Below are 25567 nucleotides of genomic sequence, written 5' to 3'. Positions count from 1 at the left end.
TGGGGTGTTCATGCAGTTAAAGTTGGCAAAGCACTCTGAAGATGAAGAGGATTATTAGTCTCCATATTGGTTATTTTAAATTATTTTCCATTGATTAAATTCTCTCCTCCCTCTGAAGTTGCTGCATCAATTTTGTAGAAAACAGAGTATTTGGCTCACCACAAGGTTCTCTTCGGTATGGTTTCTGTTGCTATATACATATTGGCATATTGATAACATTTGGGTGAGGCCTGTATCGCTTATTCCCTTTTATCTACATGTTATGGATTTGATGATTCCCAATTTATTTGCTTATGCTATCAATGATGCCTTTGCTTTTGTATGCACTCCAATTATGCAATAGCAACTTCAGCAAGTTGCAAATCTAATCTTGCACAACATGATATGAACCTACTGTTTTGGAGTCCCATCCCCCTTACCAAACCTTCCGCCCCCAAGTTACTGCTTCTAAGCCTTATGAAAGTGGCCATTTTAAAAGCACAAATGTTTTGTTAGACATCTTACTCCATAAAACCAAAATCAACAGCCAATCTTGAATCAGCTTTCAGTAGTTTAAAAATGTAGAGTTAATGACTTCTGTCTTCACATGAAAAGCTCGTTCCTATTTGGAAAGAATCTGAAATACAGGACCAAAATTTTCAGTCCGGCCTTAACTAAACCTCCGTCTTTGGGCTCAAAAATTTCACTGCTACCTTAGCATACAATTTCTTCTGCATACGAGATATATCAATGACTAAGATATATAGACAGATATATTGTCCATATTTTGAGGGTGCAAAAATGGAAGCCAGCTGAAAAAATCTGTCCCACTCAAAACTAAACAATCACAAACTCAGCATGAAGGAAATTGTGAAGGGAAGAAATGTGTAGCAATAACAAGCAAGAGTTGTGGACATATATACATGTAGACAATATGGAAGAGGGTTGCTGACAAGTCTCTTTATGCTCTAAAACTTGGATTTCTAAAACTTCCATCAACATTAAGAGAAAACAGGATGATGAAAAAATTGTTGAAATAAAAACTATTCAACCACTACACTTGAATATAGTACTATATAACAAAACTACATTAACAGTATTCAATTAGAGCATGGAGCAGAGAAGAGCAAATGTTGGCTACTGTTCATCTTTCCATAAGCAGCGAATTGAGCTGTAGTTTAAGAATAAACTTCCTTTACAGAAAAACAGAGATATTCAAACATCTTATTTTTGATTAGACAATTACTATATCTAAATTTTTTAAAATGCCTAAAAGCCCAGACATTGACTTGCTTAAAATAAAACCAATGAAGCACAGCAGGAAGGATTCAATACCATGTCATGCCTTTTGGAAAATAAAGGGAAGGAACAAGATATTTCACTTTTTTCTACCTTAAAGATAACATAAAAACAACACTAAATCAGATTTCTGCTACAAAAAACAACTGGAAAGAGAGGCAAACAAGACACCTGACAACAGCAACCCCAAAGTAGAAAAGACCACAAGACCGACACTAGGATAGGTGAGAACTGCATAGTACCAAAAAAGAATTGTATTTAAATACCATTCATGCACTCAGTCTACCACAGGAACTTATAGATCATTACCTTTTTATGGACAAATGACTTCCTAAGAAAACTCTTACAAAATGCATTTTTATTTTTTTTCCTGTGCAAAGTTAAGATCTGCTATCAAGGCCATTCTTTCTTGTCTGGAGGATGCAGACACATTTTTGAAGGCAGATATCCGACAGCAGACTCAAGGTTAAGTGGAACAACTACAGTTTGTTTGTAACAGTGGGACCCACGCAGATTGTCTTAACATCTTGATTTTCCATTAGGGTAGAAAACAAAAGAAGTGTTGGGATCCCCCAAACTATTTTTTATTCAAAACTTACATTGACACGTGCCTAGTTAACATGCTAAATCAGCAAATCATATGGTTCTCACACCGTTTTTGGGGCTGTGATGGTTTGTAGGCTTTCCTTGTGGGCACCTTGAACAGCTGCGATTCTCCTGTAGATGGACTTTTCAACCTCAGCATAAATCCAGCCCCCTGGCTTTTGTGTTAATGTCTGTTGCAACAAGAAATACCTCACATATTTTCTAAGATTTCCCCTAACTGTTATAAATTCATTCTCTGATTTCTTCTTGCCTCTGTTTCAAGATCTGATGAAAATTGAATATAAAATAGAAAAAGAATAGGTCTCTTGTAAGTTTATGGAATTTAAGCATTTTCCATTTACTTAACACACTGCAGCAGCTCCTTTTGCACTCTCTCCATATGCCCTAGCAAGGTATGTTTAGAAGCTTTCTAAACCATTTTTCCCCCAGGTGAGTTTAGAGCCCCTGAAAAGAGCCAAACAGCCAGCCTCAAGGGTTCAGAGACTTCCAGACATGTACTTGTTATCCACCAGATTGTACAAAAACAGTACTTTGTAACCTTCAGGTTTTGGAAACAATAGTATGATATAACCCCTTCCAAAAATAATTTTTTTTTTTTAAAAGGAACTCGAGGTCTAGACTGTCAGTGGTAAGAACTCTAAAAAAGATATTTATTGTAACTTCTGCAGATGGACAACTCATCTTGCTCAACTTTTTTGTGTAACATTCTAAAAAATGTACTGAGCAAACGTTTCTAAGCAAAAGATGAACTGATTTTTCCATCTTTTTCTCAAAAAAAAAACCAACCAACCAAACAAACAAAAAACCACACAAAGTCTGACATTTTCAAACTGTATTTCAAACATCTGCCTTCCTGTTTGACAGTTGCAGTTGCTTCCCAATAATAAGGATGTCCAAAGTGATTTTGCCAGAAGAGACTAGAGACCCTTCCATTGTGACATTAAGGGCATGTTTCAAAAACACAGACCTGATAGAGGACTTTGTGAAACCTTGAGGAGTGTTCTGGTACAAATCTAAAGCAAGATGATGGTTTTGATTGATTTGGTAATTTTAAGTGACAAGGAGAACTTAAGTTAAAAATGTTGACCTCACCCTAAGCAAATTTGTATTGTGGACCACCTCTTCCCAATTCATGATTGTGCAGACCACCTCCGCACCCATTCACAATCACATATCCCTTCCTCTTTCCATTCACTATCACAACATCTCTAGTAATTGCTTACATGGGAAAGGAACAGTAGGGAAGTATTTAATGTATTCCTAGCCGTTTTTAGGACACTTGACTGCAAGAGATAATGAAGAAAGTCAACAGAATGTGACCAACCAACTCTCTATGGATCACCAGCAGTCCATGGAAAACAGTTTTAAAACCTCTGTACAGCATTTGCAAACTTCCAGTAAGCAACAGTCTTTCACAGACAACTTATTTCATCTACAGTGCTCACTACTGTATCATTTAAGTGTCCAAGATTAAAGCTGCATCATTTATCTATACAAAGCAGAAAAAGGTTATTTACCGGTAACTGTAGTTTAAGCAATAAACTGGGATGCTCAGGTACAAGTCCCAACCTGCTGAGAATTTTATAACAGGGTTGTTTAGGAAAATGCTTGTTTGAACAGGTGCAGCTTGTAGCATGCAGGGTGGATAAAAATCTATTATTTTTTTAAAAAATCTGATCTTTTATTTAAATGGGATTTTTTTTGATAAAATGCTTTTTGAGAAAAAAAATCTACATTATAGCTCAAAGATATCTCATCATGGAATAGGGATTATAAAGTCTAATTCTATAGTATGAGACAATATATTCATGTAATGCTTAAGAAAAGTTTTGTAAATGAGTTCCAATAGTTCATGGATTAGGGACCCAATTTTATGGGGTTCTAAGGGCTTCCGTATAGATTATTTAGGTTAATCTTTCTATTTACCCAACGGGACTCAGTGCTCAGTCTAGAAGACACCATCAGAGATGCTTAGTTTTGCAGTTTTCAAACTGTGCATTTGTGTCTCTGGAGATAACATCCTTGTTAACAGCAAAAATGTTTTTAAATAAATAAATAAGTAAATAAACAAACAAATAAATAGAGAGAGAGGTGAGAAATAACAGATCTCAAACTTATTATCCCTCTGCAAATTTGTGTACACAGAGTCAATCCCTTACCTCTCTCTAAAAGCTCAAAGTTTCAAAAAGTTCAATTAATAGAAGATAGTTGTGGGTGGAATAGATCTGACAAGGAGAAGAAGTCTGGAGATAAATGTGAAAAGGGAGGGACAGGCAGTAGAAACTAAAGTGAAACTGTTTGAGCAGCATATTCCACAAGTCTTGAGGTCTTTCTGAGTGTAGCCTTCATTGATTGGAGATCTACTATACCATTCTCTCACTAGAAGGGAAAACCTATAATGGCAGCAGGCCATAAAAGAGACCATGTCTGGGTCTCATCTATCTCTGAGTTGTGAAGAATATGTATTAAGGTCACAACAACCAACAAGAATGCACTTTTATGTAGAAATCCATGATTAAATTGAGTCTTCCTGACTAGTGATTTAAATCAAATCCACCCTGGCAGCATGCCCTAATCAGTAGCTGAAAACTGACCATCAATAGAATCACCATCTCCCTGAGCTTAGAGGCAGCAGGGAGCAAAGACTGTTACTGTGGTAATTGGGCCCTACGCATATCCAGAGATAGGAACATGAGGACCTTGACATGGACCCTGAGTAGGATTGACAGCTGATGCAGAGTCCAGTCTGAAGGTGGCAAACGCATAGAACTCTGTCACGAAATCTGCACTAGAAAGCAAAGGACAGTTATTGTGCCAGGTGAAGATGACAGAAAACGGAGGTACCTACAAATACCATCCAGATGCTGAGGAGCAGACTGAGACAGTGTATCACTTTAATCAACAAAGAAAGGACAAGCACCTTCAATGAGTGGTAGCCTTTTCAGCTACTTCCTCACCAGCTTAAATATTAACTAGTTCATCTACTACATAACTAGAGGAAATTGGAGTCTGCATTTGTTGAAATGGTGATATAAAGATACTGTAAAACTGGAATGGCACAGTCCTCCAATATTAATACAGTGACTGCTGGTTTGGGACAGCTGTAGTACTAAATGCTGGCTAAACAACAGGATTATTCATAAAGGCCATGCACTAAAATCATCTAAAATGAAGTATAAAATAACCTAATAGGTCCCTGCATTCACTCACCAGAAGTGGTTATGGTGTTGCTGTGCCGAAAGGGAGACAAGAGCCATGCTGGATGCTTCCTCTATGCATAACCACCTTTTCTCTTTCTTAAAAAAAAACATGCCTTATAACTGAACATGGGAAGGGAGTAACAAGGTTATGACCCATATTGTGTCATTCCCCATTTCCTTTTAGGTAACAAAATATAAACCAGCCTGTGCAAGGCTCAGGAAGGTAGTGAAGCAGACACAGGGTCTTCAAAGGAAAATCTCTGAGCTGCTGAATCCCCAGAAAGTGCTTGGGAATGCAGAGGAAACCAGTATGAGTCTGGCTGTGGAGCAGCCTGAGAAAAAATTGCTGGCTGCAGCCCTGTAGTGGCTGGTCAGGGACACGTTGAGTGAGTTAAGGGGAAGACTCTCACAGGCAAAGAGGTTACTGAACTGAGGACCTGACTCCTGCAGGCTCCAGAAGCAGCCTGGACTAATAGCTATCATGGCTGTACTCAAAATACTGGTTCTGCGTCTTTTCTTGCTGCATTATTAAATTCTTTGTGGTTGTAAACAAAAGATCTTGACTTCAAGATCCATGAACCTGTTACATACCTCCACAAAATAATATCCATGTATGTCACCACATAAGCTGCAAAGAAAAACGAACAAATAAACTGGCCATCAACAAGTTTAGGCTTGATATTAGACAATGGTGTCTAACCATCAGAGGAGTGACATTTTGGGACAGCCTCCTAAGGGGAGCAGTGGGGGTGAAAACTGCTTTAATGACTGAGCTAGATAAGTTTATGGAGGGGACGGTATGAAGAGACTGCCTACAATAAGAGCAGGTGTCCCATCTGCAACCACTAGTAGCAAATATTCCCAAAGGTAGGAGATGGGGCACTAGATGAGGAAGGCTCCAAGTTACTACAGCAAATTCTTTCCCAGGTATCTAGCTGACAGATCCTGAGCAGGTTGGTGAGACCTAACAGATCGCAATGTTTGGAGCTGGGAAGGAATTTTCCCCCAGGTTCCCCTGGGGGTTCTCTGCCTTCCTTTGCAGCATGGGGGATGGGTCACTTTTTGGTTTGAACTAGAGTAAATGGTGGATTCCCTGTAACTTGAAGTCTTTAAATAATGATCTGAGAACTTCATTAGCTCAGGCCATTCTTTCTGTATAGGCTCCTCTGTTCCCTAGTTCCTAAATAACCTAAATCCCTCCTCCCAATGCCATCATTTCATCCACACATTGAGACTCTCCAATTCTGCCTAACTGGCCTGTGCATGGAACCAGAAGAATTTCAGAGAACGCTACCCTAGAGGTCCTGGACTTCAATGTGCAGACAACCTGGATCAAAGATAAAAGTTTGATTTAACTCGGTTTTGGATGGATTTAACTCCACATATATTTCGGAACAGAAGGAATTTGTTAACTAGTCTCAAGGTTATGAACAAACACTGAAATAAATTTGAATAGATTTCACAAATAAGTTAAAAGGAAAAGTGAAAACTTGTTATTAATCAGAATCCTACAGCCAAGATTTTTTTAAACTTTGTTTTACTAGTGTAAGAGGTCTTAAACACACTATTGGATGAGAAGAGTAGATATAGGTTTACACTTCGAATTTAATTTTTGACATTTCCCATGATTCAGCTAGATCACAGGGTGTTAGTACATTAAATCCTTTCACATTCTGAAACTAGGGTTTTAATCCAGATGAATCACTAATGAAAATCTAAAATTCTGTCCATTTCACAAATCACCATATAACTCAGCACAACTAGCAATCTCTGTACAAGAGAAGCCCAGGAATGTTAAAGATCAGGATCAACATGCACTGGCATACACATGGAGAATCTTTACAGAGACTGTTAGTACTAGGGAGTCAGACACTTTGCAGCTTCTGTAGGCAGAGAATATTGCACCCACAAGGCGCTTCTTGCATTCTTCCCTTCCCTCCACAAACTCCCTGTGTTACTTCAGGGGCTCCCTGAAACTCACTCTCATCCACCCCCCGCTATATTTAGGGTCCCACATTTGCACCCGCATGGTACGGTCTCTTTGTGTGCCCTGTCATTATCCCTTATTCCCCACACCACTCTGTGGTCTCCATTTCCTGCTCCCCTACCCAAGTCCCACTCATCTAGTTTCCCCCTCCCCTCTCCACTACTGGTCCTCAGCCCCATTCCCTTGCGAGTCCCCACGTGGCCTTCCACCCATTCCCTTCCCCCAGGTCCCTGCTTATCCTCCATTGTGAAGCCCACTCTCTGCCTGGATCCCAGTTTTCCTCACCACCAGCCCCACCTCCCTCCTCCCCAGGTCCCTGTTTTCTACCCTTCCAAAGTTCCTGCTTCTCCCACCACCGCTGCCCCACCCCTCCATTCCCTGCTGCTTTCCCTCCTACAAATCCCCCCTGTAAGGCTCTCTTATTTCTATTAGAGTCCATGCTACTGACAATGTCCACACATAGCTTTAAGCTGTTGCCTCCGATATGTGTAGGCAGCAACAGAGAGTTCCTCTACTTGTAGCACCAAGCAATCTTGGGGTCCTGATTTTCCTGTGAACCAGGCTTTTCCAGTATAGTGATTTGCACCAAAATCAATAGATCAGACAAATGCCATCAAGCTGTTAGGCCTCCGATTCACTCGGGCAACTATTGCCCCAGTCCTGCAATCAGATCCTCACTTGCACCCACAAAGTCCCATGGAAGTCAATTCACACAGAGGTCTGCCCACAGAAATTTAATAGCAAGATTGGAAGCTATGTCTTTATTTAGGCCCCAATCCTACAAATACTTGCGCATAAACTTAAATAAGCATGTGAGTAGTCTTATTAAAAAGACTGTGCTTGAAAATAAGCAAGTGCATACATGTTTTCTAACAAAGTCTAGTTGAGATGAACAGTTGTTTACTTCCATGAGTGCCAAATTTACCCAGAAATTAAAACTAGAGCTAGATTAGAAATTTTTTTTCCAATCAGACTTTGCCAATTTACCAACAATCAAAAAGCTACCTGGAGACAGTCTGATTTTGACAAAGTTTCTTCAGTGCCTTGACTGGCTCCTCAGCAACCCTCCTACTCTTTCTCCATCTAGCTCTACTGAAGATCTTTGCCAATAGTAGAACTGTGAAACATTGCCACGTACCCTGGTTCAACACAGCAAGTTAGAACATATTAACAATACAGCATTCTAATTTTTTTTTGGCTGATGTACAGTATTAAGGGAAAACATATGCTTCAGCATATTTACCTGGCTAATAAGATGCTATACTATTGCATCTGAACATGCTGAAGCTGAACTGTACTTTAGGAAGAAAGCCTGAAGATATCACAGTAGTCTTTATCTTACCACATATATGTAACTATGTTTTAAGAGGTATACTAGACTAATGTGATTTAAAGACCAAACAGGGAACTATTCATAGGACCTAACATCATAGACAGAATTTTATTCCATCAAACCAAACTATTTTAGAAGCATGACCTTTAAAACACTTGGAAAATAGGTTGGAAATAAAATTCTAACACTACATTTGATAGTCTGTTCTGTAGAAACCTTTTCAAATCTTAACAGAACTCTTATTTCTGATAAAGTGAGGATTCAACTTGTTTTAAACTTACATTTTTTCTTTAAATTGTACCTCCATATTTTTAATGTACATGTTTATTGTGGATTTAGAATTTAACCACAAAAATCTTACATAATTCTGAAGATTTAGAACTAGCAGTGTAAAGTAAGCAAACAGCACAACAGAGTGACCTGAGATGTGAATATATTTCATGGTAGGAGAATAAAGCAAAAGAAGAGCCATCCAATTACTTGGAAAAATACACATATGACAAACTGACCATATTATAGAACTACTTTTCATCAGAAACCAGCTTTTTTTGTAAAATAAAAAGTAGTTAGTTTTGAAATATATTTAAGAAGGTTAAGTAAGGCTACTTCTGTCTGCCCAAACCAGAACGAAAATATTAGAAGTTATTAAGAAAATCAGCATAGGTGCCAGTAGCATCAGAAAAAAAAAAATGGGCTGAAAAGGAGTTTCCCCGTTTAAATATTTGGTCCCACGAGTCTGAAATATGAGAACACACCAACACCTGACAATGGCTAGGTAAATGGAAAGCTAAAACATCCGCTTATCATGGTAAACTTCATTTGTTCTAATGTTACTTCAACCTCCCAAAAACCACCTCCTTGCCTCCCCCATTTTGTCAACTGAATGCATCATGTCATATTTTTAGACTGTAATCTCTCTGACGCAGAGTGTCTTTGTGACTAGCACCATGAGGTCCCTGATCTGGGACTGAGGTTCCTCCCTAGATATGACTGCCATACAAATGATCAATCTTCTCTTTTTAAAAAAAAAAAAAAAAAAAAAGCAATTTCTAGGTTTCTAATTCCTACTGAGTAGAGGAAACATGAGCCATGTGGTTGATTAGTTGGAAAGATGGTTTTTAATCAGTATAGGAAGTGAGAGATGAAAGTCGCTATTACTGTCCTTGGAGTATCGAACACAATCTTTCATTTTCAGGGAAATAAAAAAAGTAACAGGTTCCCCTTAGTAAAAATATGTTCGTAAAGAACATGCTCTATTTCCATTTCTAAATACAACAGAATGCAATGAAGTCACTGGAAAGACTGGATCAGACCCTTAGTCATCATTCTGCCCATTTGAGAGACTGGAGACTGAAGTGAGGTGATTAGACATCAGGGATATTTGCAAATGGAGAGGAGACTTTGTGGCCTATTTATTAGTTGTGCGAGAGGAATTAAGACAGAGCTGCCTAACTCAATGATGGCGGAGAGAGAAGAAGAATCAGTAGGCTCTGGGACAGACTGGATGGGAAGAATGAAACTATGAAATGAGAGAGAAGCTAGTGAAAAGGAGTGAACACTGTGCCCATGGGGAAACGTGGGGGAAACGTGAAGCTGAGGAAAGGGCACTTATAGTGGATTAAAAAAAACACAAAATTATGCATACTAATTTCTATTATATATTTACAAAAAAGCTCATTATTGGAAATTCAAAGGGAAAGGAAAGTGTTATGGCAATTTCTGTTTTTAAAATTAGTAATGTTTATTTATCCAACGGAATATACTTTCTAAAAGGAGTAAGTCTCTCACCCAACCACAATTAAATACTTGTTTTTAAATTTTTCATTTTAAAGTTTGCTGAAATTTCCTGAGAAGTTGCTTATTTCTGTTCTCAAAAGCGTTTCAGGTCTAAAGGTCGTGGAATATTCACAATTTAGGACCCCATCCTTTCCAAATAAAATCGCTCAAATAAGATAGTTTATTCCTAATTATGCTGTGTGTTTTTGGAAAAAACATTAAGAGCTATTTCAGTGAGCTTATTCACTAATTTCAACAGTAATAACACTTTGCATACATTAAGCAAACAGATATAGTCTAGGATTAGAGCGGTCACCACTGTTACATGTAGGGATTTTTTTTTATTATACATTATTTAAATTACTGAAAGAACAAATGAAATTAAAAACTATGGGATATTCTAGATGTGGTTTATTGGAATATTCAGTATATTGATTCAATAAATTACAACAATCTAGTCAATTTAAAAAAACAAGTTAAAAAAAAAGAGTACTGGGTATTACACTTGGCCCCACCATCCTATTTCAGTTTTTGAGGTTTTACAATCACTTTTTCTGATTCTTTTAAAATGACTTTCTCTCCCCTTGCTGCTGTGTGAAATACTGACAGAGGGAAGACAAAATGACAACACATAAAACTGTAATTCTTCCAAGTCTATTGATCAATAAATGTCAGTAAACATTGATTTCACAACACACACACAAATGGACAAACATTTCCATCTTTAATAACTGAAATTTATAAATAGGCAAAGAAAGAAAAATGCTGCTTGAGAACTAGAGTTTGATTTAAGGATATTTACTTTGTATGTTTTGACACGTGATGTCCAAAATTTGTGTTTTAAAACTAACTTTTGAACATCTACTGTGAGTAAAATAAATTGTCTGACATCCTCTCCCTTGTTTGCCCCCCAAAATATATCATAACTGTGGACATTTAAATCAGTAATAGAAAAATATATGTCAAAAGTTGTAAAAAAATAAAAATCAAATTCTGCTAAGTCTGCACATAAAGTGCTGTCAAACTACAAAGTAAGCAAACTGAAAGAAAATTAATCTCTCTGTAATTGCCTTGAGTTATGGGCTTCTACCTTAGTTGTAGCATCAGCAGAAAAAACTCTGACAGATGTCTGACTGTATCACTAACCTATAAAATGAACCTTGGTGGAGATCACAAAATACATTTTCATAAACCAAGCATTTCATTAAAAGTTTCAGATACTAGTAATTGTGTGTGCCTCCATATACATAGCTGGTGAATAGCACCTGAGTAAGGGGAAGCAGCATAATTCACAATGTGATTTATAGTTTTTTGGTTAGAAAAAATAGAACGCCATTGTAACACTGACAGACCCTGGTTGTCTGTGGGTGGGACTGAACCTGGGGTCTCTGAAGCTTAAAGCATAAGCCTTTACTGCATGAGCTAAAAGCCAACTAGCTGTTAGCTAAGGCTGTAGAGCAGACTCATTTTATCTCTCTTTCTAAATGGTCTCGATGCTACTAGATGGGACAGAACACCACACACAGGAGGTGTATGGGTTACACCAGGTTTCAGAAAGCAGACTGCAGACACACTTCATTACTACTAGGATTAGAGATTGTAATTTGTGCAAAAAAAAATCCAATTTTCAAAGTAATGTCTCTGTGAACCAGATTTATTTCTCTATGATGATGAAAGTATACCCACACAAGCCCTATCCCAACATTCTAAAAACACAAAGAGCAGAATTCAGGCCAAAGGCAATTCTGAAGATATAGACATGATGGCCATATAGAAAAGATTCACAACAAGCCTCAGGGCAGTCACAATAAGTCTGAGGGAAATAAGTGAAAAGTAATTCATGGGGAGGGGGTGGGGAGAGGAGGAATTAACTGCTCATACTCCTCATAGGGTTCTGTTTTAACTATCAGCTCAGGGAAGGGACTTGTGCCTCATTGTGGAAAGCTGAAAAGACCTCCGTTTAATATGTAATGGAAACAAACCAACCACTTTAGGATGCATTAGAATAGCATGAGAAATGGTAAAGAAAATAGAATGCCATTATGAAAATCAATGATATGCCCTCATTAGAGCACTGTATGCAGTATTGGTCATCTCACCATAATAAGGATACTGCAGAATTAGAGAGGATTAGGACAAGAATAAGAACATTAAAGGGCATAGAAAAACCCTCATACGAGGTGCGACTGAGAAGACTGGGATTGTTTACTTTAGACAGAGGCAAATAAGAGGGTCAAAGTAACAATGTATAAAACAATAAATGATATAAAACAAGTAACTCAGTTTCCGTTCTTCCTACGTCATAGCACAAGAACAAGGAAACTTCAATGAAAAGTGGCAAATACAAAACATACAAAAAGGAAATAATTTTTCACACAATATATAATCAGACGTGAAACTCATTCCCACAGAATGTTGAGTCCAAGATCTTAGCAAGGTTCTAAGAAGGACAGGATGATTATACAGATCAGAAGAATTTCCAGAGTTATAAGAGTTAATGCTGAAAGAAGAGTTTTAGAAGAAGTATGAAACCTTTTCAGGGTTAAGGTGATCTTTGACTATTAGGGATGAGGATGAGACTTTCACAGCAAGTAGATTATCCCAAATTTACCTACTGTCTTGCATCTTCCACCAAAGCATCTGGTGCTGGCCAGAGACAAGCTATTGAACTAGGTGGAATGGTTCTAATCTAGTATGACATCCTATGTTTCTATGTTTTTAAGAAACATTGTCATAGCCGATAACACAATATTGCCACCTCTTGAGATTTTATCCTAATAATTTTTCTTAACTTGTTTCATGAAAATATGAAAGGTTGTCAACTCACACATTTTCTGATATTCAAAATGGTCACCATCTGCTATTACTGTCAATGAGACTGAAGCCAGCAAGATGGCCACCATTTTCCTTTGGTCTACCTGTAAGTGGAAGTGAGACTGCCTTTGATAAAGTTGGCTGCAACCTCCCATCCTTAAAAAGTAATATAACTTCTATGTGTGAGGATGAATCATGATGCATTCAGTCAGTGGTTCTCAAACTATTTACTATCCAGTCCTCCTTTTGTCAAAGAAAGGAAAGTAGGAGGGGAGACAGTTAAGATAGTAATTCCCCTATTTCATAGGTGAGGAGAGAGTAAGTAGAGACTCCATCTGAGTAGTCAGGGAGAACCCCCTCAGCAAGTTTGCAGATGACACTACTTTGGGGGGCAAGGTAGATACGCCTGAGGGTAGGGATATGGTCCAGAGTGACCTAGACAAATTGGGGGATTGGGCCAAAAGAAATCTGGTGAGCTTCAACAAGGACAAGTGCAGAGTCCAGCACTTAGAACGGAAGAATCCCATGAACTGCTACAGGCTGGGGACTGACTGGCTAAGTGGCAGTTCTGCAGAAAAGGACCTGGGGAATACAGTGGACAAGAAGCTGGATATGAGTCAACAGTGTACCCTTGTTGCCAAGAAGGCTAACGGCATATTGGGCTGCATTAGTAGGAGCATTGCCAGCAGATAGGGAAGTGATTATTTCCTTCTATATGGCACCGGTGGGGCCACATCTGGAGTACTGCATCCAGTTTTGCCTTTGTCCCCCTACCCCCTCAAAAGGATATGGACAAATTGGAGAGAGTCCAGTGGAGGGCAACGAAAATGATTAGTGGATTGGGACACATGACTTATGAGAAGCTGAGGAAACTGGGCTTATTTAGTCTGGAGGAGGGGGAGGAATTCGATAGCAGCCTTCAGCTACCTAAAGAGGGGTTCCAAAGAGGATGGAGCTCGGTTGTTCTCAGTGGTGGCAGATGACAGAACAAAGAGCAATGAATGGTCTCAAGTTGCAATCGGGGAGGTCTAGGTTGGACATTAGGAAAAACTATTTCACTAGGAGTGTGGTGAAGCACTGGAATGGGTTACCTGCGTGGGGTGGGGATGCACTAAAGCAGGGGTTCTCAACCTTTTTCTTTCTGAGCCCCCCACCTCCCCAACATGCTGTAAAAAACTCCATGGCCTACTTGTGCCACAACAACAGTTTTTCTGCATATGAAAGCCAGGGCCAGCGTTAGGGGATAGCAAGCCGGACAATTGCCAGGGGCCCCATGCCACAGGGAGCCCTGCAAAGCTAAGTTGCTCAGACTTCGGCTTCAGCCCTGGGTGGCGGGGGCTGGGGTCTCTGGGCTTCAGCCCCAGGCAGTGAGGCTTACGTTTTCTGCCCTGGGCCCCAGTAAGTCTAATGCCAGCCCTGTATGACAGACCCCCTGAAACCTGCTCACAGCCCCCGCAGTGGGCCTCAGATCTCTGGTTGAGAACCACTGCACTAAAGGTTTACCTTTCAACCTGAAGTTATCACATACACATAGGCAGAGGAGTAGTGGGAGTTTAAAAAAAAGTTAAGACTAAAAAATGTGATTTGATGGTTTTTTGAAACCTCAAATTTTGGGGGACTGACTTTTTTTAATATCAAAGTTAGCAATACTGATAACATTTTTTGCTGGATCTTTTACCAATTTTGCCTACTGGAAAAGGATTTCATTCAATGTAGGGGTATGGCTTATATTACAGCAGCACAACACCACTGCTGCAGCTGTAGCACCATAGCGTAGATGTTTCCTACATTGATGGAAGGGCTTTTTCTAGTTGTGTAAACAGATAACACTGTACATAAAAACTACCTATCTAAATAGATAGGAAACAAGCTGAACTTAAAATATAAATCAATAACTAAATCTTATTAAAATATGTAGAATCTATTTGACCCACATAAGGTAGTGCTTAGGCTTATTACACAGGAGGGCCATATGAGGGGACCACTGCTGTAGGTAATCCACCTCTCTGAGAAGCAATAGCTCGGTAAATGGAAGATTCATGCTGTCAACCTAAATGCATCCACATCAGGGGTTAGGTCAGGGGGGTCTCAAACTTGAATCACCAGGAGGGTCACGTGAGGACTCATACGTTGGCCTGAGGGCTGCTGCCTCTGCCCCTGCCCGCGGGGTGCAGCACGGGGCTCAGGGCAGGGGGTTGGGGTGCAGGAGGGAGTGCAGGGTATGGCAGGGGGTTGGGGAGCAGGCAGGGGGCTTAGGGCAGGGAGTTGGGGTACAGGAGGGGTTCAGGTTCCGGCCCAGCACCGCTTATCTTGAGCGGCTTCGGGGTGGCAGGGTCACGCACCAGGGCCAGGGTAGGCTCCCTGGCCCTGGCCCGGCCCGGCCCCAGCCCTGTGCCGCTCCGCTCCGGGAAGTGGTGGGTATCCTGTCCATGCTGCCCCGGGCGGGAGGGGGAACAGAGAACTCTGTGAGCTGTTTTTGCCTGTGATTACCTCCTCCGAAGCTTCCAATGGCCGCGCTTCCCCATTCCCGGCCAATGGGAGCTTCAGGGGAGGTAACCACAGGCAAAAACAGCTCAGAGTTCTCTGCTTCCCTTCCCCCTCCCCCTCCCCCCGGGGCCACAGGGAAGCGGTGCGGGGCCCTCAGCACCACGGGGTTGGCAAATGCGCGGGCAGGATCCAAAGCCCTGAGCAGCCGTAGTTTGCCCACCCCTGGCCTGGAGGTAGGCTGGGGCCACGGCGCGCTGGGGAGGAGACAGGGGGGCTGCGGGGAGCTTGGCGGGCCGCGTGTTTGTGACCCCTGGATTAGGTCAACCTAACTACAGTGCTCAGGGTGAAAAATTATTCACAGCCCTGAGTGACACAGCTAAATTAAGCTAAATTTCAGGTTTAGAGCAGGCCTTAGACTGACAGGGTTCAGAGAAGAGCCATGAGAAAGACTAATGGATTAGAAAACAGATCTTACAGTGACAAACTCAAAGAGCTCAATTTATTTAGCTGAACAAAGAGAAAGTTATGGGGTGGTGATAGCCATCTAGAAGTACCTACATGGGGAGCAAATAATTGATAATGGATTCTTCAATCAAGCAGCCAAATGTATAAAAATTCCAGTGAAGGGAAGTTTTAACTAGACAAATTCTGACTGGCAAAAAGGTGTAAATTTTTAACAGTGAATGTACTTAACCACTAGAACGATTTACCCAAGGTCGTGGTGGATTTGCCATCATTGGTAATTTTTAAATAAAGACTGGATTTTTTTTTAAAGAGATTTGCTCTAGTTCAAAAGGAATTATTTTGGGGAAGTTCTACGACCTGTGTTTCATATGAGGTCATACGATCACATTGATGCCTTCTGGCTGTGGAATCTATGAACGAACAAGAGCAATTACTAAAAATTAGAGACTGGGGAAGTTTAAATGCAATGAAAACTGTGTCATTTCAACTTTCAGGGGAAAGTAAACCATGTCTAGTTTTAAATTGTTCTTGAACATCAAGTTTTAGAATAAAATGTTGTGTTGCCATTATCTCAGATATGACTTTCAGCTCTTTTGAGCAGCCAGCAATTTTCCTCAACTGTTTGGCTAGTGTTAAGATTCCCCAAAACTGCAAGTCTTTCAAAGACTTAAGCAAAAGAAAAAACCCACAATGACTTAATTAAAAGTCCTATTAAGAGACAGCAACATTCTAGCAAGCATGGTAGTACCATGCAGGATATTCATGTTAGATTCCAGGGCCGGCCGAAGGGAAAATGATGCCCTGGGCGAACTTATATTTTGGTGCCCTTACCCCCATGGGCGTGGCATTCCCCCCCTGCCCATGGATGTCCCCCATACCCCAACCCCACAAGGCTCCCCACACTCCCTCACCCCTGAACTGTGCCCCTGCACTCCCCTCCTGCACCCCAACCCCTGCACTGTGCCTCCTTCACCCCAACCCCCAATCCCCTGCACTGTGCCCCTTTCAACCCTCATCTCCCCCTCCTGCACCGTTAACTCCAGGACTGTGCTCCCTTTGCCCCTAACCTCTGTACCTCCCTCCTGCACCCCTAGCCCCTGCATCCCCCACCTGCACCCACGTGGGGAAACTGACCTGGATGCACAGAATAGTTGGCATTGCTGCTCACCGCCCCCCTGCTCTTCTACACATCCCTAAGAGGCTGTGCGGGAGGGAGCAAGGAGCAACAACAGGGCTCCCTGCATCCAGGTCACTTCCCCCCCCCCCCCCCCCCCGGGATGCATAAGGGGATGACAGGAAAGCACTAGCCCAGGGAGAGAAAGTGACCCGGCTGCACAGACCACTTGGCGTTGCTCCTCACATGCCCCCTCAGAGGGCACAAAGGAACATCTGGGAAGGTGGGGGGACGGGCAGTATCTGTGCATCACTGCTCACCTCCTCTTCCCTCGCACCCAACCATGTTCCTCTGCCAGGAGGAAGCACGGAGAAATCTGGGTGCCCCTACATGCAGCGCCACCCTGCCAGCCGGGAGCAGCTTCTGACTCTACACTGGCAGTGCACGCCTCTGTGCTGCCACATGGTAACCCCTTGACCATGGCACCCCCGGACAGTTGCCTGGGTGGCCCATCCCTAAAGCCAGCCCTGTTAGATTCCCAATTCTGATCTTGCAGGAAATGGAAGGTGTTCTGGAGGCAACATGCTCGGCCTCTGGATGAAGAGAGGAAGGGAGGGAAGAACAAGTGAGTTAAGAATCTGGTCTACACCTAACTCCCATTGAAATATATGGGTTATGTTACTTAACAGCAAGCCCCACAGCAAACAGGAAAGCTATAGTGACCACCTCTTAAGAGACTCCCGTTCAATTTGCCTTGATAAAAACAACAGAGGCTACAATCATAGAACTTTAAGTAGTATAAGTTGAGACGGGACAAAAGTAAGATGAACCATAGGCTCTGACAGAGGATTGAGGACTCTCTGAAAAGACAAACGTTTGTGTTCTGAACTCCAGAAATTCAAACCATACCAACTCCTCACCACCACTGCTGCTACAAACACAACCCCTTGTTTTAGTTCTTAGAACAATTTCAGTGCAGTGTGGCACTTCTCACTTTGAACTTTATTTTTTTAAAATTACATACGAAACACAATATTTAAACAAACTTAGTCATAGCCCAACTTTGCTATGTATGTAACAAAGACATTACAACACTAAAAGTTACAGGAAAGATGTAACTTTTTTCACTCCTCCTATAAATCTTAAAAATGATGATTAAAGGTGATTTGAATTTACCTTCAAAACATTTTGCATTCTCACTGTTGGGATTTGCACTGCCTAGGCAAGTTTTATTTTAGCCAAACAGCTTAATGGATAACACCCCTGTCAGTAGAAGTGAAGATTTAATCTACAATTCCAGTAACTCCCCTGAAAGAGCTCCAGATAAATTAAAGTTACAATCTGTATACTTTGCATAAGATCAAAGGAACTCCCATACCAGATCAAACCCTCTACAACATCGTGCCAGAGCAACAAATGCATACCTGATGCTTTAGAGAGAGACCAACACAGCCAACCCATACATAAAAATCCTTGTAGGTCACAGAGGATGGGGGGAAACCAGCAGACAAGGTAGGAGAAATTCCTTCCTCAATCCCATGCAGTTTAAATCTTGAAGCACAAGACTTAATTTTTACTGTGCACTGGAACCTTAAATTCATAGCTGCAAATTCTAATGTGGTAATGAAGTTATTATCATGTCCTATTTTAAATTCAGATGTAGAGACTTAAATTTGCCTTGTATTCCTTTCTCCTTACATCCTCTTCACTCCATTTTAAAACCAGTGTCTGAGATGACCCATCATGAGAGTCTGGCATCTGTTATGTTGGACTTGCATAGTGCTCTCTCAGCAGTAATAGCAGGATGAAATTTACCAGTACTGCATTCATCACTGTCATGCTGCTTCTGCTCACTCTTCCACCTGAAAAAAGCTAGTGTTAAGATAATGGGAGGAGAAGTGATTTTCTATTTATGAGCTCTTAGGGATATAATTAAAATAGCCACTATCAGTGAAAGATAGTCTACATGATTGACCTGATTGGAATAGTCAAAATGTTATTTTAACTATACTTTCTTTACACTCACCAACTCAGGCAGCTCCTTCCATGCCAAATACATTTTAACTTCAATTGCAGGGCTGAATCAGATTAGCAGGTGCCATATATATGAAAACTTAACATACGGCAAAGATGAAACATAACTACCTTTCATTATCGCTTATTTAGGAAGACAGGAACAGTTGGCCAAACTACGTTTTAACAATGAAAACCACTCAACACACCCCAGCCTTTCTTTACTATAAAGTATTCTGTAGCATAATATATTTCTGTCCTGCTTTGGAATTCACAAAACAAGGCAGGTGTCATGGATCGAGGAGCAGATCTAGAATTGGCAAGCTGCTGCTAGAGCTGCTCTACTAGATGGCCATGACAGCAATCTTCCCAGTGCGTTTTAGGTGTCTTTATCATGCTATAATATAAGCACCAACACAAGAAAACCAACAAACGACATCAGTAATTTATCTACATAGTAGTGAGAGACCAGGAGCAGGCCATGCCTTCTTTACATTTGAGAAATCTGATATCAACTATAAATGGCAGATTTGTTATAATATTAAAATGAGTGTGTTTTTAGAACAAATTTTGTTTGTGCTAGATGGAAGACACTTCTATGCGAAAAAAATGATTGCTTGTGGATACTGGATGAAGAGGAGAGCTGTGAAGAAAGCTGAACTGCAGCACTTCCTGCTTTTTGTTTTTATAAAAAATGGGGTTGACAGTGTTAGAAGTCTTGTATTGAAGAAAGCTGGTTAACCAGTCATCCATGCCAACATAAGAAAATAGTTGGTAATTATTTGATCTGAACACTGTAAAAGAGTTATATTAAATCTATAGGAAAGCATTAACTTTTTTGGCCCAATATTTATTTTAACTGCCTTGGAATGGAAGCTACAAGAATTTATCAATTGACTAGAAAAACTGTCTAGTTTCATTACTTCTGTATCTTTTTTAAATGCTTTTTTAAAATTTCTGCAGCAATACTCTTCAGTTAATCATAATAAAGATTCCCTACAGTTCTTAAAGCAACAATATACTTTCCCCGCCTCTTCTAACAGGAGAACCATACCAGTGTCACAAAAGGTTGTATTACCTCAGGAATGCAGCACTCTGACAAAGATAATGGAAGGTTTTGTTAGATTTTTGAAGGTAGGATGTGAAGCATTTAATTTTGATAAAAAATTTGAAATGTTAAAAAGTTCTATCTTGTTCTTTCATGGATTCCTGCCCCAAACAGATTGTATAGCTCTCCAAATTCCAAGAAAGCCTTATAATTAATAATCTATTAAATTCATAAAAGTTTGTTCAGTATTAAATATAAACAGTATAAATAAGTTGATATCAAGAGACATGGAAAATAACTTCATTGTTGTGTGTTCAGGTTGCATTTCACATTAACATTAGAGAATGAATCAAAAACCACACAAAAAAAATCAATTTTTCTGAAATTTTACCTACTATTTGACAAAAACCAAAGACAATATAACTGAGAGATTAATGAAACAACAACATTTTTATTTTGTGTACTTGATAGCACACTGCAGAGTCAGTTTCACTCTTTCCCCAGTTTATCCTGCTGCTTTATGTGGGTCTTTCACACAGAAATAGAACAGGAAAAATCTATTTATAAAAAAGAAATGTGATTGTAATACCAAAAATGCTGGTAGGGGGACTTAAGAGCAAGTCTAGTATCTGCTAACTACTAATGGATGGGTAGAGGGGAAGCAGAGTATAACTAATGTATTTATTAAAAAAAACCCTATATACTATACATGCAAAATATTGTATCTTGATGGACTTCACTCCATCCATCATATGTTTGCTTTCTTAGATTTTAAGCTTTTCTGGGCAATCAGTATGTGTACACATTCCCATTTATATAGTGCACAGAACATTGTGGGCATTTCTAGTACACAAAAGAATTTTTTAATTATTTTGTATTTGACTAGATTTCAAGTTTACTATATTCCTTTATTACTATAGTAGGTGTAAAAACTGTTTTAAATTATTGAAATACTCTGACAAAGGAGGGTCCCCACACCTGTTTACAGGCAAGACTGCACCTAATATACTGAAGTCTTTAACGTGAAGTTTACACAATATTGCTGAATTTATAGTATAATTAATCCTTCAGTTAGGTCTCTCATAATTAATTATCAGAGACTGAAACTAACATTTCAGAACTATGGTGTAATCTCATTGCACTAGTAAACAGAATAATGCACTTGACATTTAATATTCTCTCAGATGAAATAATTGTTACATCTCTATTATTAGAGCTATGGAGACGGTGCTATAAGCCACTAAAGTTCTTGAAACCTTTCTTCCTTCAAATTGCATATATATTCATACTTCAACACGTGCAAACGTAGGTGCTTAAATACAAGAAAAGCTGTCAAAAGAGAGTGTTTGAAAGAGAGAACAGGAATTACCTGAAAGAAATTCTTGTATCTGTGGAATTGGCTAGCAAGGATGGAGTCAATATTTCAGTATAAATGTGATCTCCTGATGCGACAAATGTTTACCTTCTTGAACCCATAACAACTAGCAGTAAGTCCCACTGAAAATTGTGAGAATCTTTCACTGTTTTTAAAAGGCATGTTTTGATGCTGTTTACACTAGTTATTTTTCCTCTGATGTGGTATGGAATTGTTTATATTTGCTACAGTGGTGATACCTACATACGAGGGAATAACATGAAGTAAAGTACATTTTAGTTTCATACCTTGACAAAATCCTAGAGAGAATGCTACAAAAATCAAATTAATTCAAGTCACTTACCAAAGTGAATATATCATCTTTCCTATTAATCTTTCTATCGCTAGATTGGTGGTTCATCTGCTAGTGCCATATTACTGTCAAGTAATGTACACTGCCTTAAATATAGACCAAAGTCTACAAACAGTACAGAGTAGGTCTAGATACCTAAACAATTGTTGATTTTTAGATTGCCATATCAGTAAACCATTCTCTAGAATGGAAATCTTTTATTTAATATCTTTCTACCACAAATGGGAAAGACAGATTTCTTGAAGCTTAAGTGGCTAACTAAAAGCTCCTTTTCTCTGTAACATAATTGTAAAAGTAAACCTATCAACAGTCAGTCTTCACCACCAAGTACGGCAATTCACTATTTACCCATGAAGCCTCACATAACAATCCTTCTGAAACTAATTGTTAAATTTATGTCAAGATTACAAGATCCATCATCACCATTACCCTTACCTATGCACACTCTAAAAACTAGCAAGTGTACATTAAAAGTAGTAAGTACAATGTATTCTGAAGCACATAAGGAGGCATCTTAAAATATGCACATGGTAGCTTTAATTCTGAATGCCTTTGTGTAAGTGATATATATTATATCAAATGCACTGCAGCCATTGAACTTGCGCCTCTGTTCGCATCACAATACCTGTTAATTGGAAAGCTCTGTAAAATCGCAACTCTTACCAAATAGGATACAGAATAGGACAAACATTGCAAGGGCACAATGTATCATCTCACACAACGTGCAACCATTCAAACATGAAAAGGAGTACTTGTGGCACCTTAGAGACTAACAAATTTATTTGAGCATAAGCATTGGTGAGCTACAGCTCACTTCATCGGATGCATTCAAACATGTTTTCTCTAGTATAAACCCCTGAAACACATAGAAACACACATACTTTCTACATTTTTGCAGTGCAGATATTCACGGGGTTTTTTTACTAAGCAAAAACAAAACAGTTCCGCAATTTCAAGTGAAACAAGTCAAAGGAGAAAGGACTCATTTTTATTAATATTTAACTTTAAATATATTTGCCTTTACTTTCCCAGTAGTTTAAATGTAAAAATCTAAGACTTTAGAGAGATTATTATCTAGATTACACAAAGCAGAAGCACTTTTAGGCGGGGGGTCAGTACGGAGGGGGTAATTTAGAAGAAAAGATTCAAATGCACTCGGCTATCGTTCTCGCACCCAAAGCGAAAGACTGCTGGAAGGAAGGGTTAAAGGTTTAACTGCACTGAAATTGAATGGCTGACACATCCGGTCCTGAGTCCTCAACCACCAGGGCAAATTCAAACTTCAAAGCCTCTCAGAGCTCAGGCAGAAATAAATCACCCCCCCCCCCCCCAGCAGCTGTGACTCCCATTTAACTAAGACCCAGGACTCCCAGAGCCGAGCACACACAAACGGGGTGGCAGGGCAAAGGCAACACAAATGCAAGAATTGGTGCCAAGGCTACAGTGCTGGGAAACACAAGCTCAGCTCCATTAACCTGCAGCTCCTGCTGCATAAGCCAACTAGGCACTGAACACAGCCACATTAAACTACTGGCCACTCACCACCCACGCGCCCGGCTTCTCTTACAGCCTGACAGCTCCCCTACAAACACGGGGGGCTGACGGGGGTACGACCCCGCCCCAATCACCCGGTAACACCGTCCCCCGACGCAGATCCCACCGCCTCTACGAGCAGGCTCGGCCCCGGGCGGCAGCCAGCAGCACGTCCCCGCTACCTGCCCGTTGGGTGGTGCACCAGGCTCCCGGGGCTCGGGCTCCGCGCAGCCGGGGGGGGGCGAAAGCTCGAGCGGCGGCAGCGGGCAAGGCTCCGGGCGAGCTCCGTCCCCGGCTCCGCCAGCAGTGCCCGGCCTCACCGCCACTCCCGCCCGCAGCAGCCTCCCCCGCCTCCGCTCCGCTCCGCTCCGCTCCCCTCCCAGGGGCCTTCTGCCCCAACATCTGCCCGTGTGAGGCGCTGGGGTCCGCACCGCCGCCCGCTCGCAGCCCGGCGCCCCTCACCCGGCAGGGGGAGACGGCTCCATCCTCCTCTCGGCGGCGGCGGCAGCGGCGTCGGCTCCCGCGGGGCTCCGGTCCGGCAGCGGCTGGTGGGGCGCGGCGCAGCGGCCAGGGGAGGACGCGGGGCTGGCGGGGCCGGAGCCGCCGGCGAGGCAGCGGGGCGGCGAGAGGTCGGGGGGCTCCGGCGAGCCGGCCAGGAAGAGCGGCGCCTCAGGCAGCCGGTCCAGCTCCACGCTCCGCACTTTGCGCAGCTGCTTCCGCCGCCAGTCGGAGCGCTGCTCCCGGCAGCCGCCGCCCGCCGCCCGCAGCAGCCCCCCGCCGCTGCCGGGCACGCTCCCCGCGCCGCTCTGCAGGCTCCCGGAGGCGGAGGCGGCGGCGGCGGCGTCCGCGCTGCTGCCCGAGGATAATCCCGACGACGAGGTGCGATTCCCCGCCGCCGCCGCCATTTTCTCTGGCGGGTCACATCGGGCTCCGGAGCGGCGGGGGAGGGAGGCGGGGGATGAGCCGCGCTCCGGCCGCTGCGCCAGCGGCGTGGGCTGCGCAGAAGGCGTACGGGGGGCCCGTGGGGGCGCCGCTGGGAAGGTGAGGCTGGGAGCGGCCGCTCGATGCCGCCCGCGGGCAGGTGGTGGCAGGACTCGGCTGTGCCCAAGCTGGGCGGTGCCGCGGCTCGGAAGAGGGGGCCGGGCCGGAGGAGCCCGCACCTGTCAGGCGGGAGCGCGGGTCCCGCCGCCTCTGGGTCCCATGCGAGGATGGAGCCCGGGCTGGTGGGTCCGGGACCGGCCCCTGCCTCCCCCACTCCTCGCAGACCGAGGGGCTGATCTCTGCCCCTGGAGGAGGGTGTGGGGGACTCACCCCGAAAGTCTGGACATTGTGTCACAAACTAGCCTTGCCCCGCTCCCCCAGACCGGCTGAAGAGCTCCGTGCAGCTGCGAAACTTCCCTCTCACCGGCAGACGTGAGTCCAATAAGAGCCATTTCCTCACCCACCTTGTCTCTCTCTGATGCTGGGAGCGACGCGACTACAAATACACTGCAAACAACATTTTCAGCCCAGCTCGTGCAGTGAACCACAAAGATCCCCCCCCCCAAAAAAAAACATATTCCAAACATAGACAAACGTGGGTTTGTATCAAAAATGGCGGGGGCGGGAGGGAAATAGAAGCTCATGATCTTGGTGCAATGCCCCTCTAACAAGACCATTTCGGATAGTTAAAATAGGGTGGGGGTAGGAGAGAAGATTCGGACACACATGGAATGGAAAACAAAATCATCCCACAACATACAAACTACATGTAGCAAGTTGGCACATCTGTCTAAACGCCAGTGCAGGTGGCGTATTTTGAAGGTTATAAAATAAGGTGGATAAAGTATCAAGCACTGAGGGCCAAATGTTGAGAAAAGGGAGGCTGGAAGCTTTCAGGGAAAAGTGCACAGGTGCAACTGCCCATATATTTGAATGCTTGTTTGATTTTTGCATACAGTTCAGGTGCCTAACTGGCCATTTACACATGTGGATATTGGGTCACAATCAGATTTTCATTTTTGCTTGCAGGCCTCCCACTTTCAATATTTGGCCCTAATCATCTATTGCCCCTTTTCATTTTATACTATTTCCCCCTCTCCCTATATGCTTAGAAACTAACTCCCCAGAATGCTCTAATCCCAATTTATATTTTTTTGTAGTTTGCATTATAATATGCTAAACATATTAGACCATTCACTACACCT

The 25567-nt window shown here is 42.0% G+C and overlaps 1 protein-coding gene across 4 annotated transcripts in view; it reads right to left on the bottom strand.

The window, feature by feature from the left end:
• MAP3K1 (mitogen-activated protein kinase kinase kinase 1) overlaps positions 1-24724 on the bottom strand; it is a 95362-nt gene extending 70638 nt beyond the window's left edge. Inside the window, exon 1 of one of the 4 annotated variants that reach the window (XM_075128481.1) lies at positions 24693-24724. In XM_075128481.1, the coding sequence (XP_074984582.1) occupies positions 24693-24709 (17 nt within the window). In that variant the 5' untranslated portion in view covers positions 24710-24724. Of the gene's footprint in view, positions 1-1877; positions 1916-23843; positions 24602-24692 lie in introns of those variants that run through there. The other 3 variants (XM_075128478.1, XM_048850470.2, XM_075128479.1) reach the window with 3 other exon arrangements.
• Between the last annotated feature and the right edge of the window lie 843 nt (positions 24725-25567).

This window comes from Caretta caretta, chromosome 5, assembly GCF_965140235.1.
Source record: "Caretta caretta isolate rCarCar2 chromosome 5, rCarCar1.hap1, whole genome shotgun sequence".
Taxonomy (NCBI): domain Eukaryota; kingdom Metazoa; phylum Chordata; order Testudines; family Cheloniidae; genus Caretta; species Caretta caretta.
This window is presented reverse-complemented; position numbering and strand designations above follow the sequence as displayed.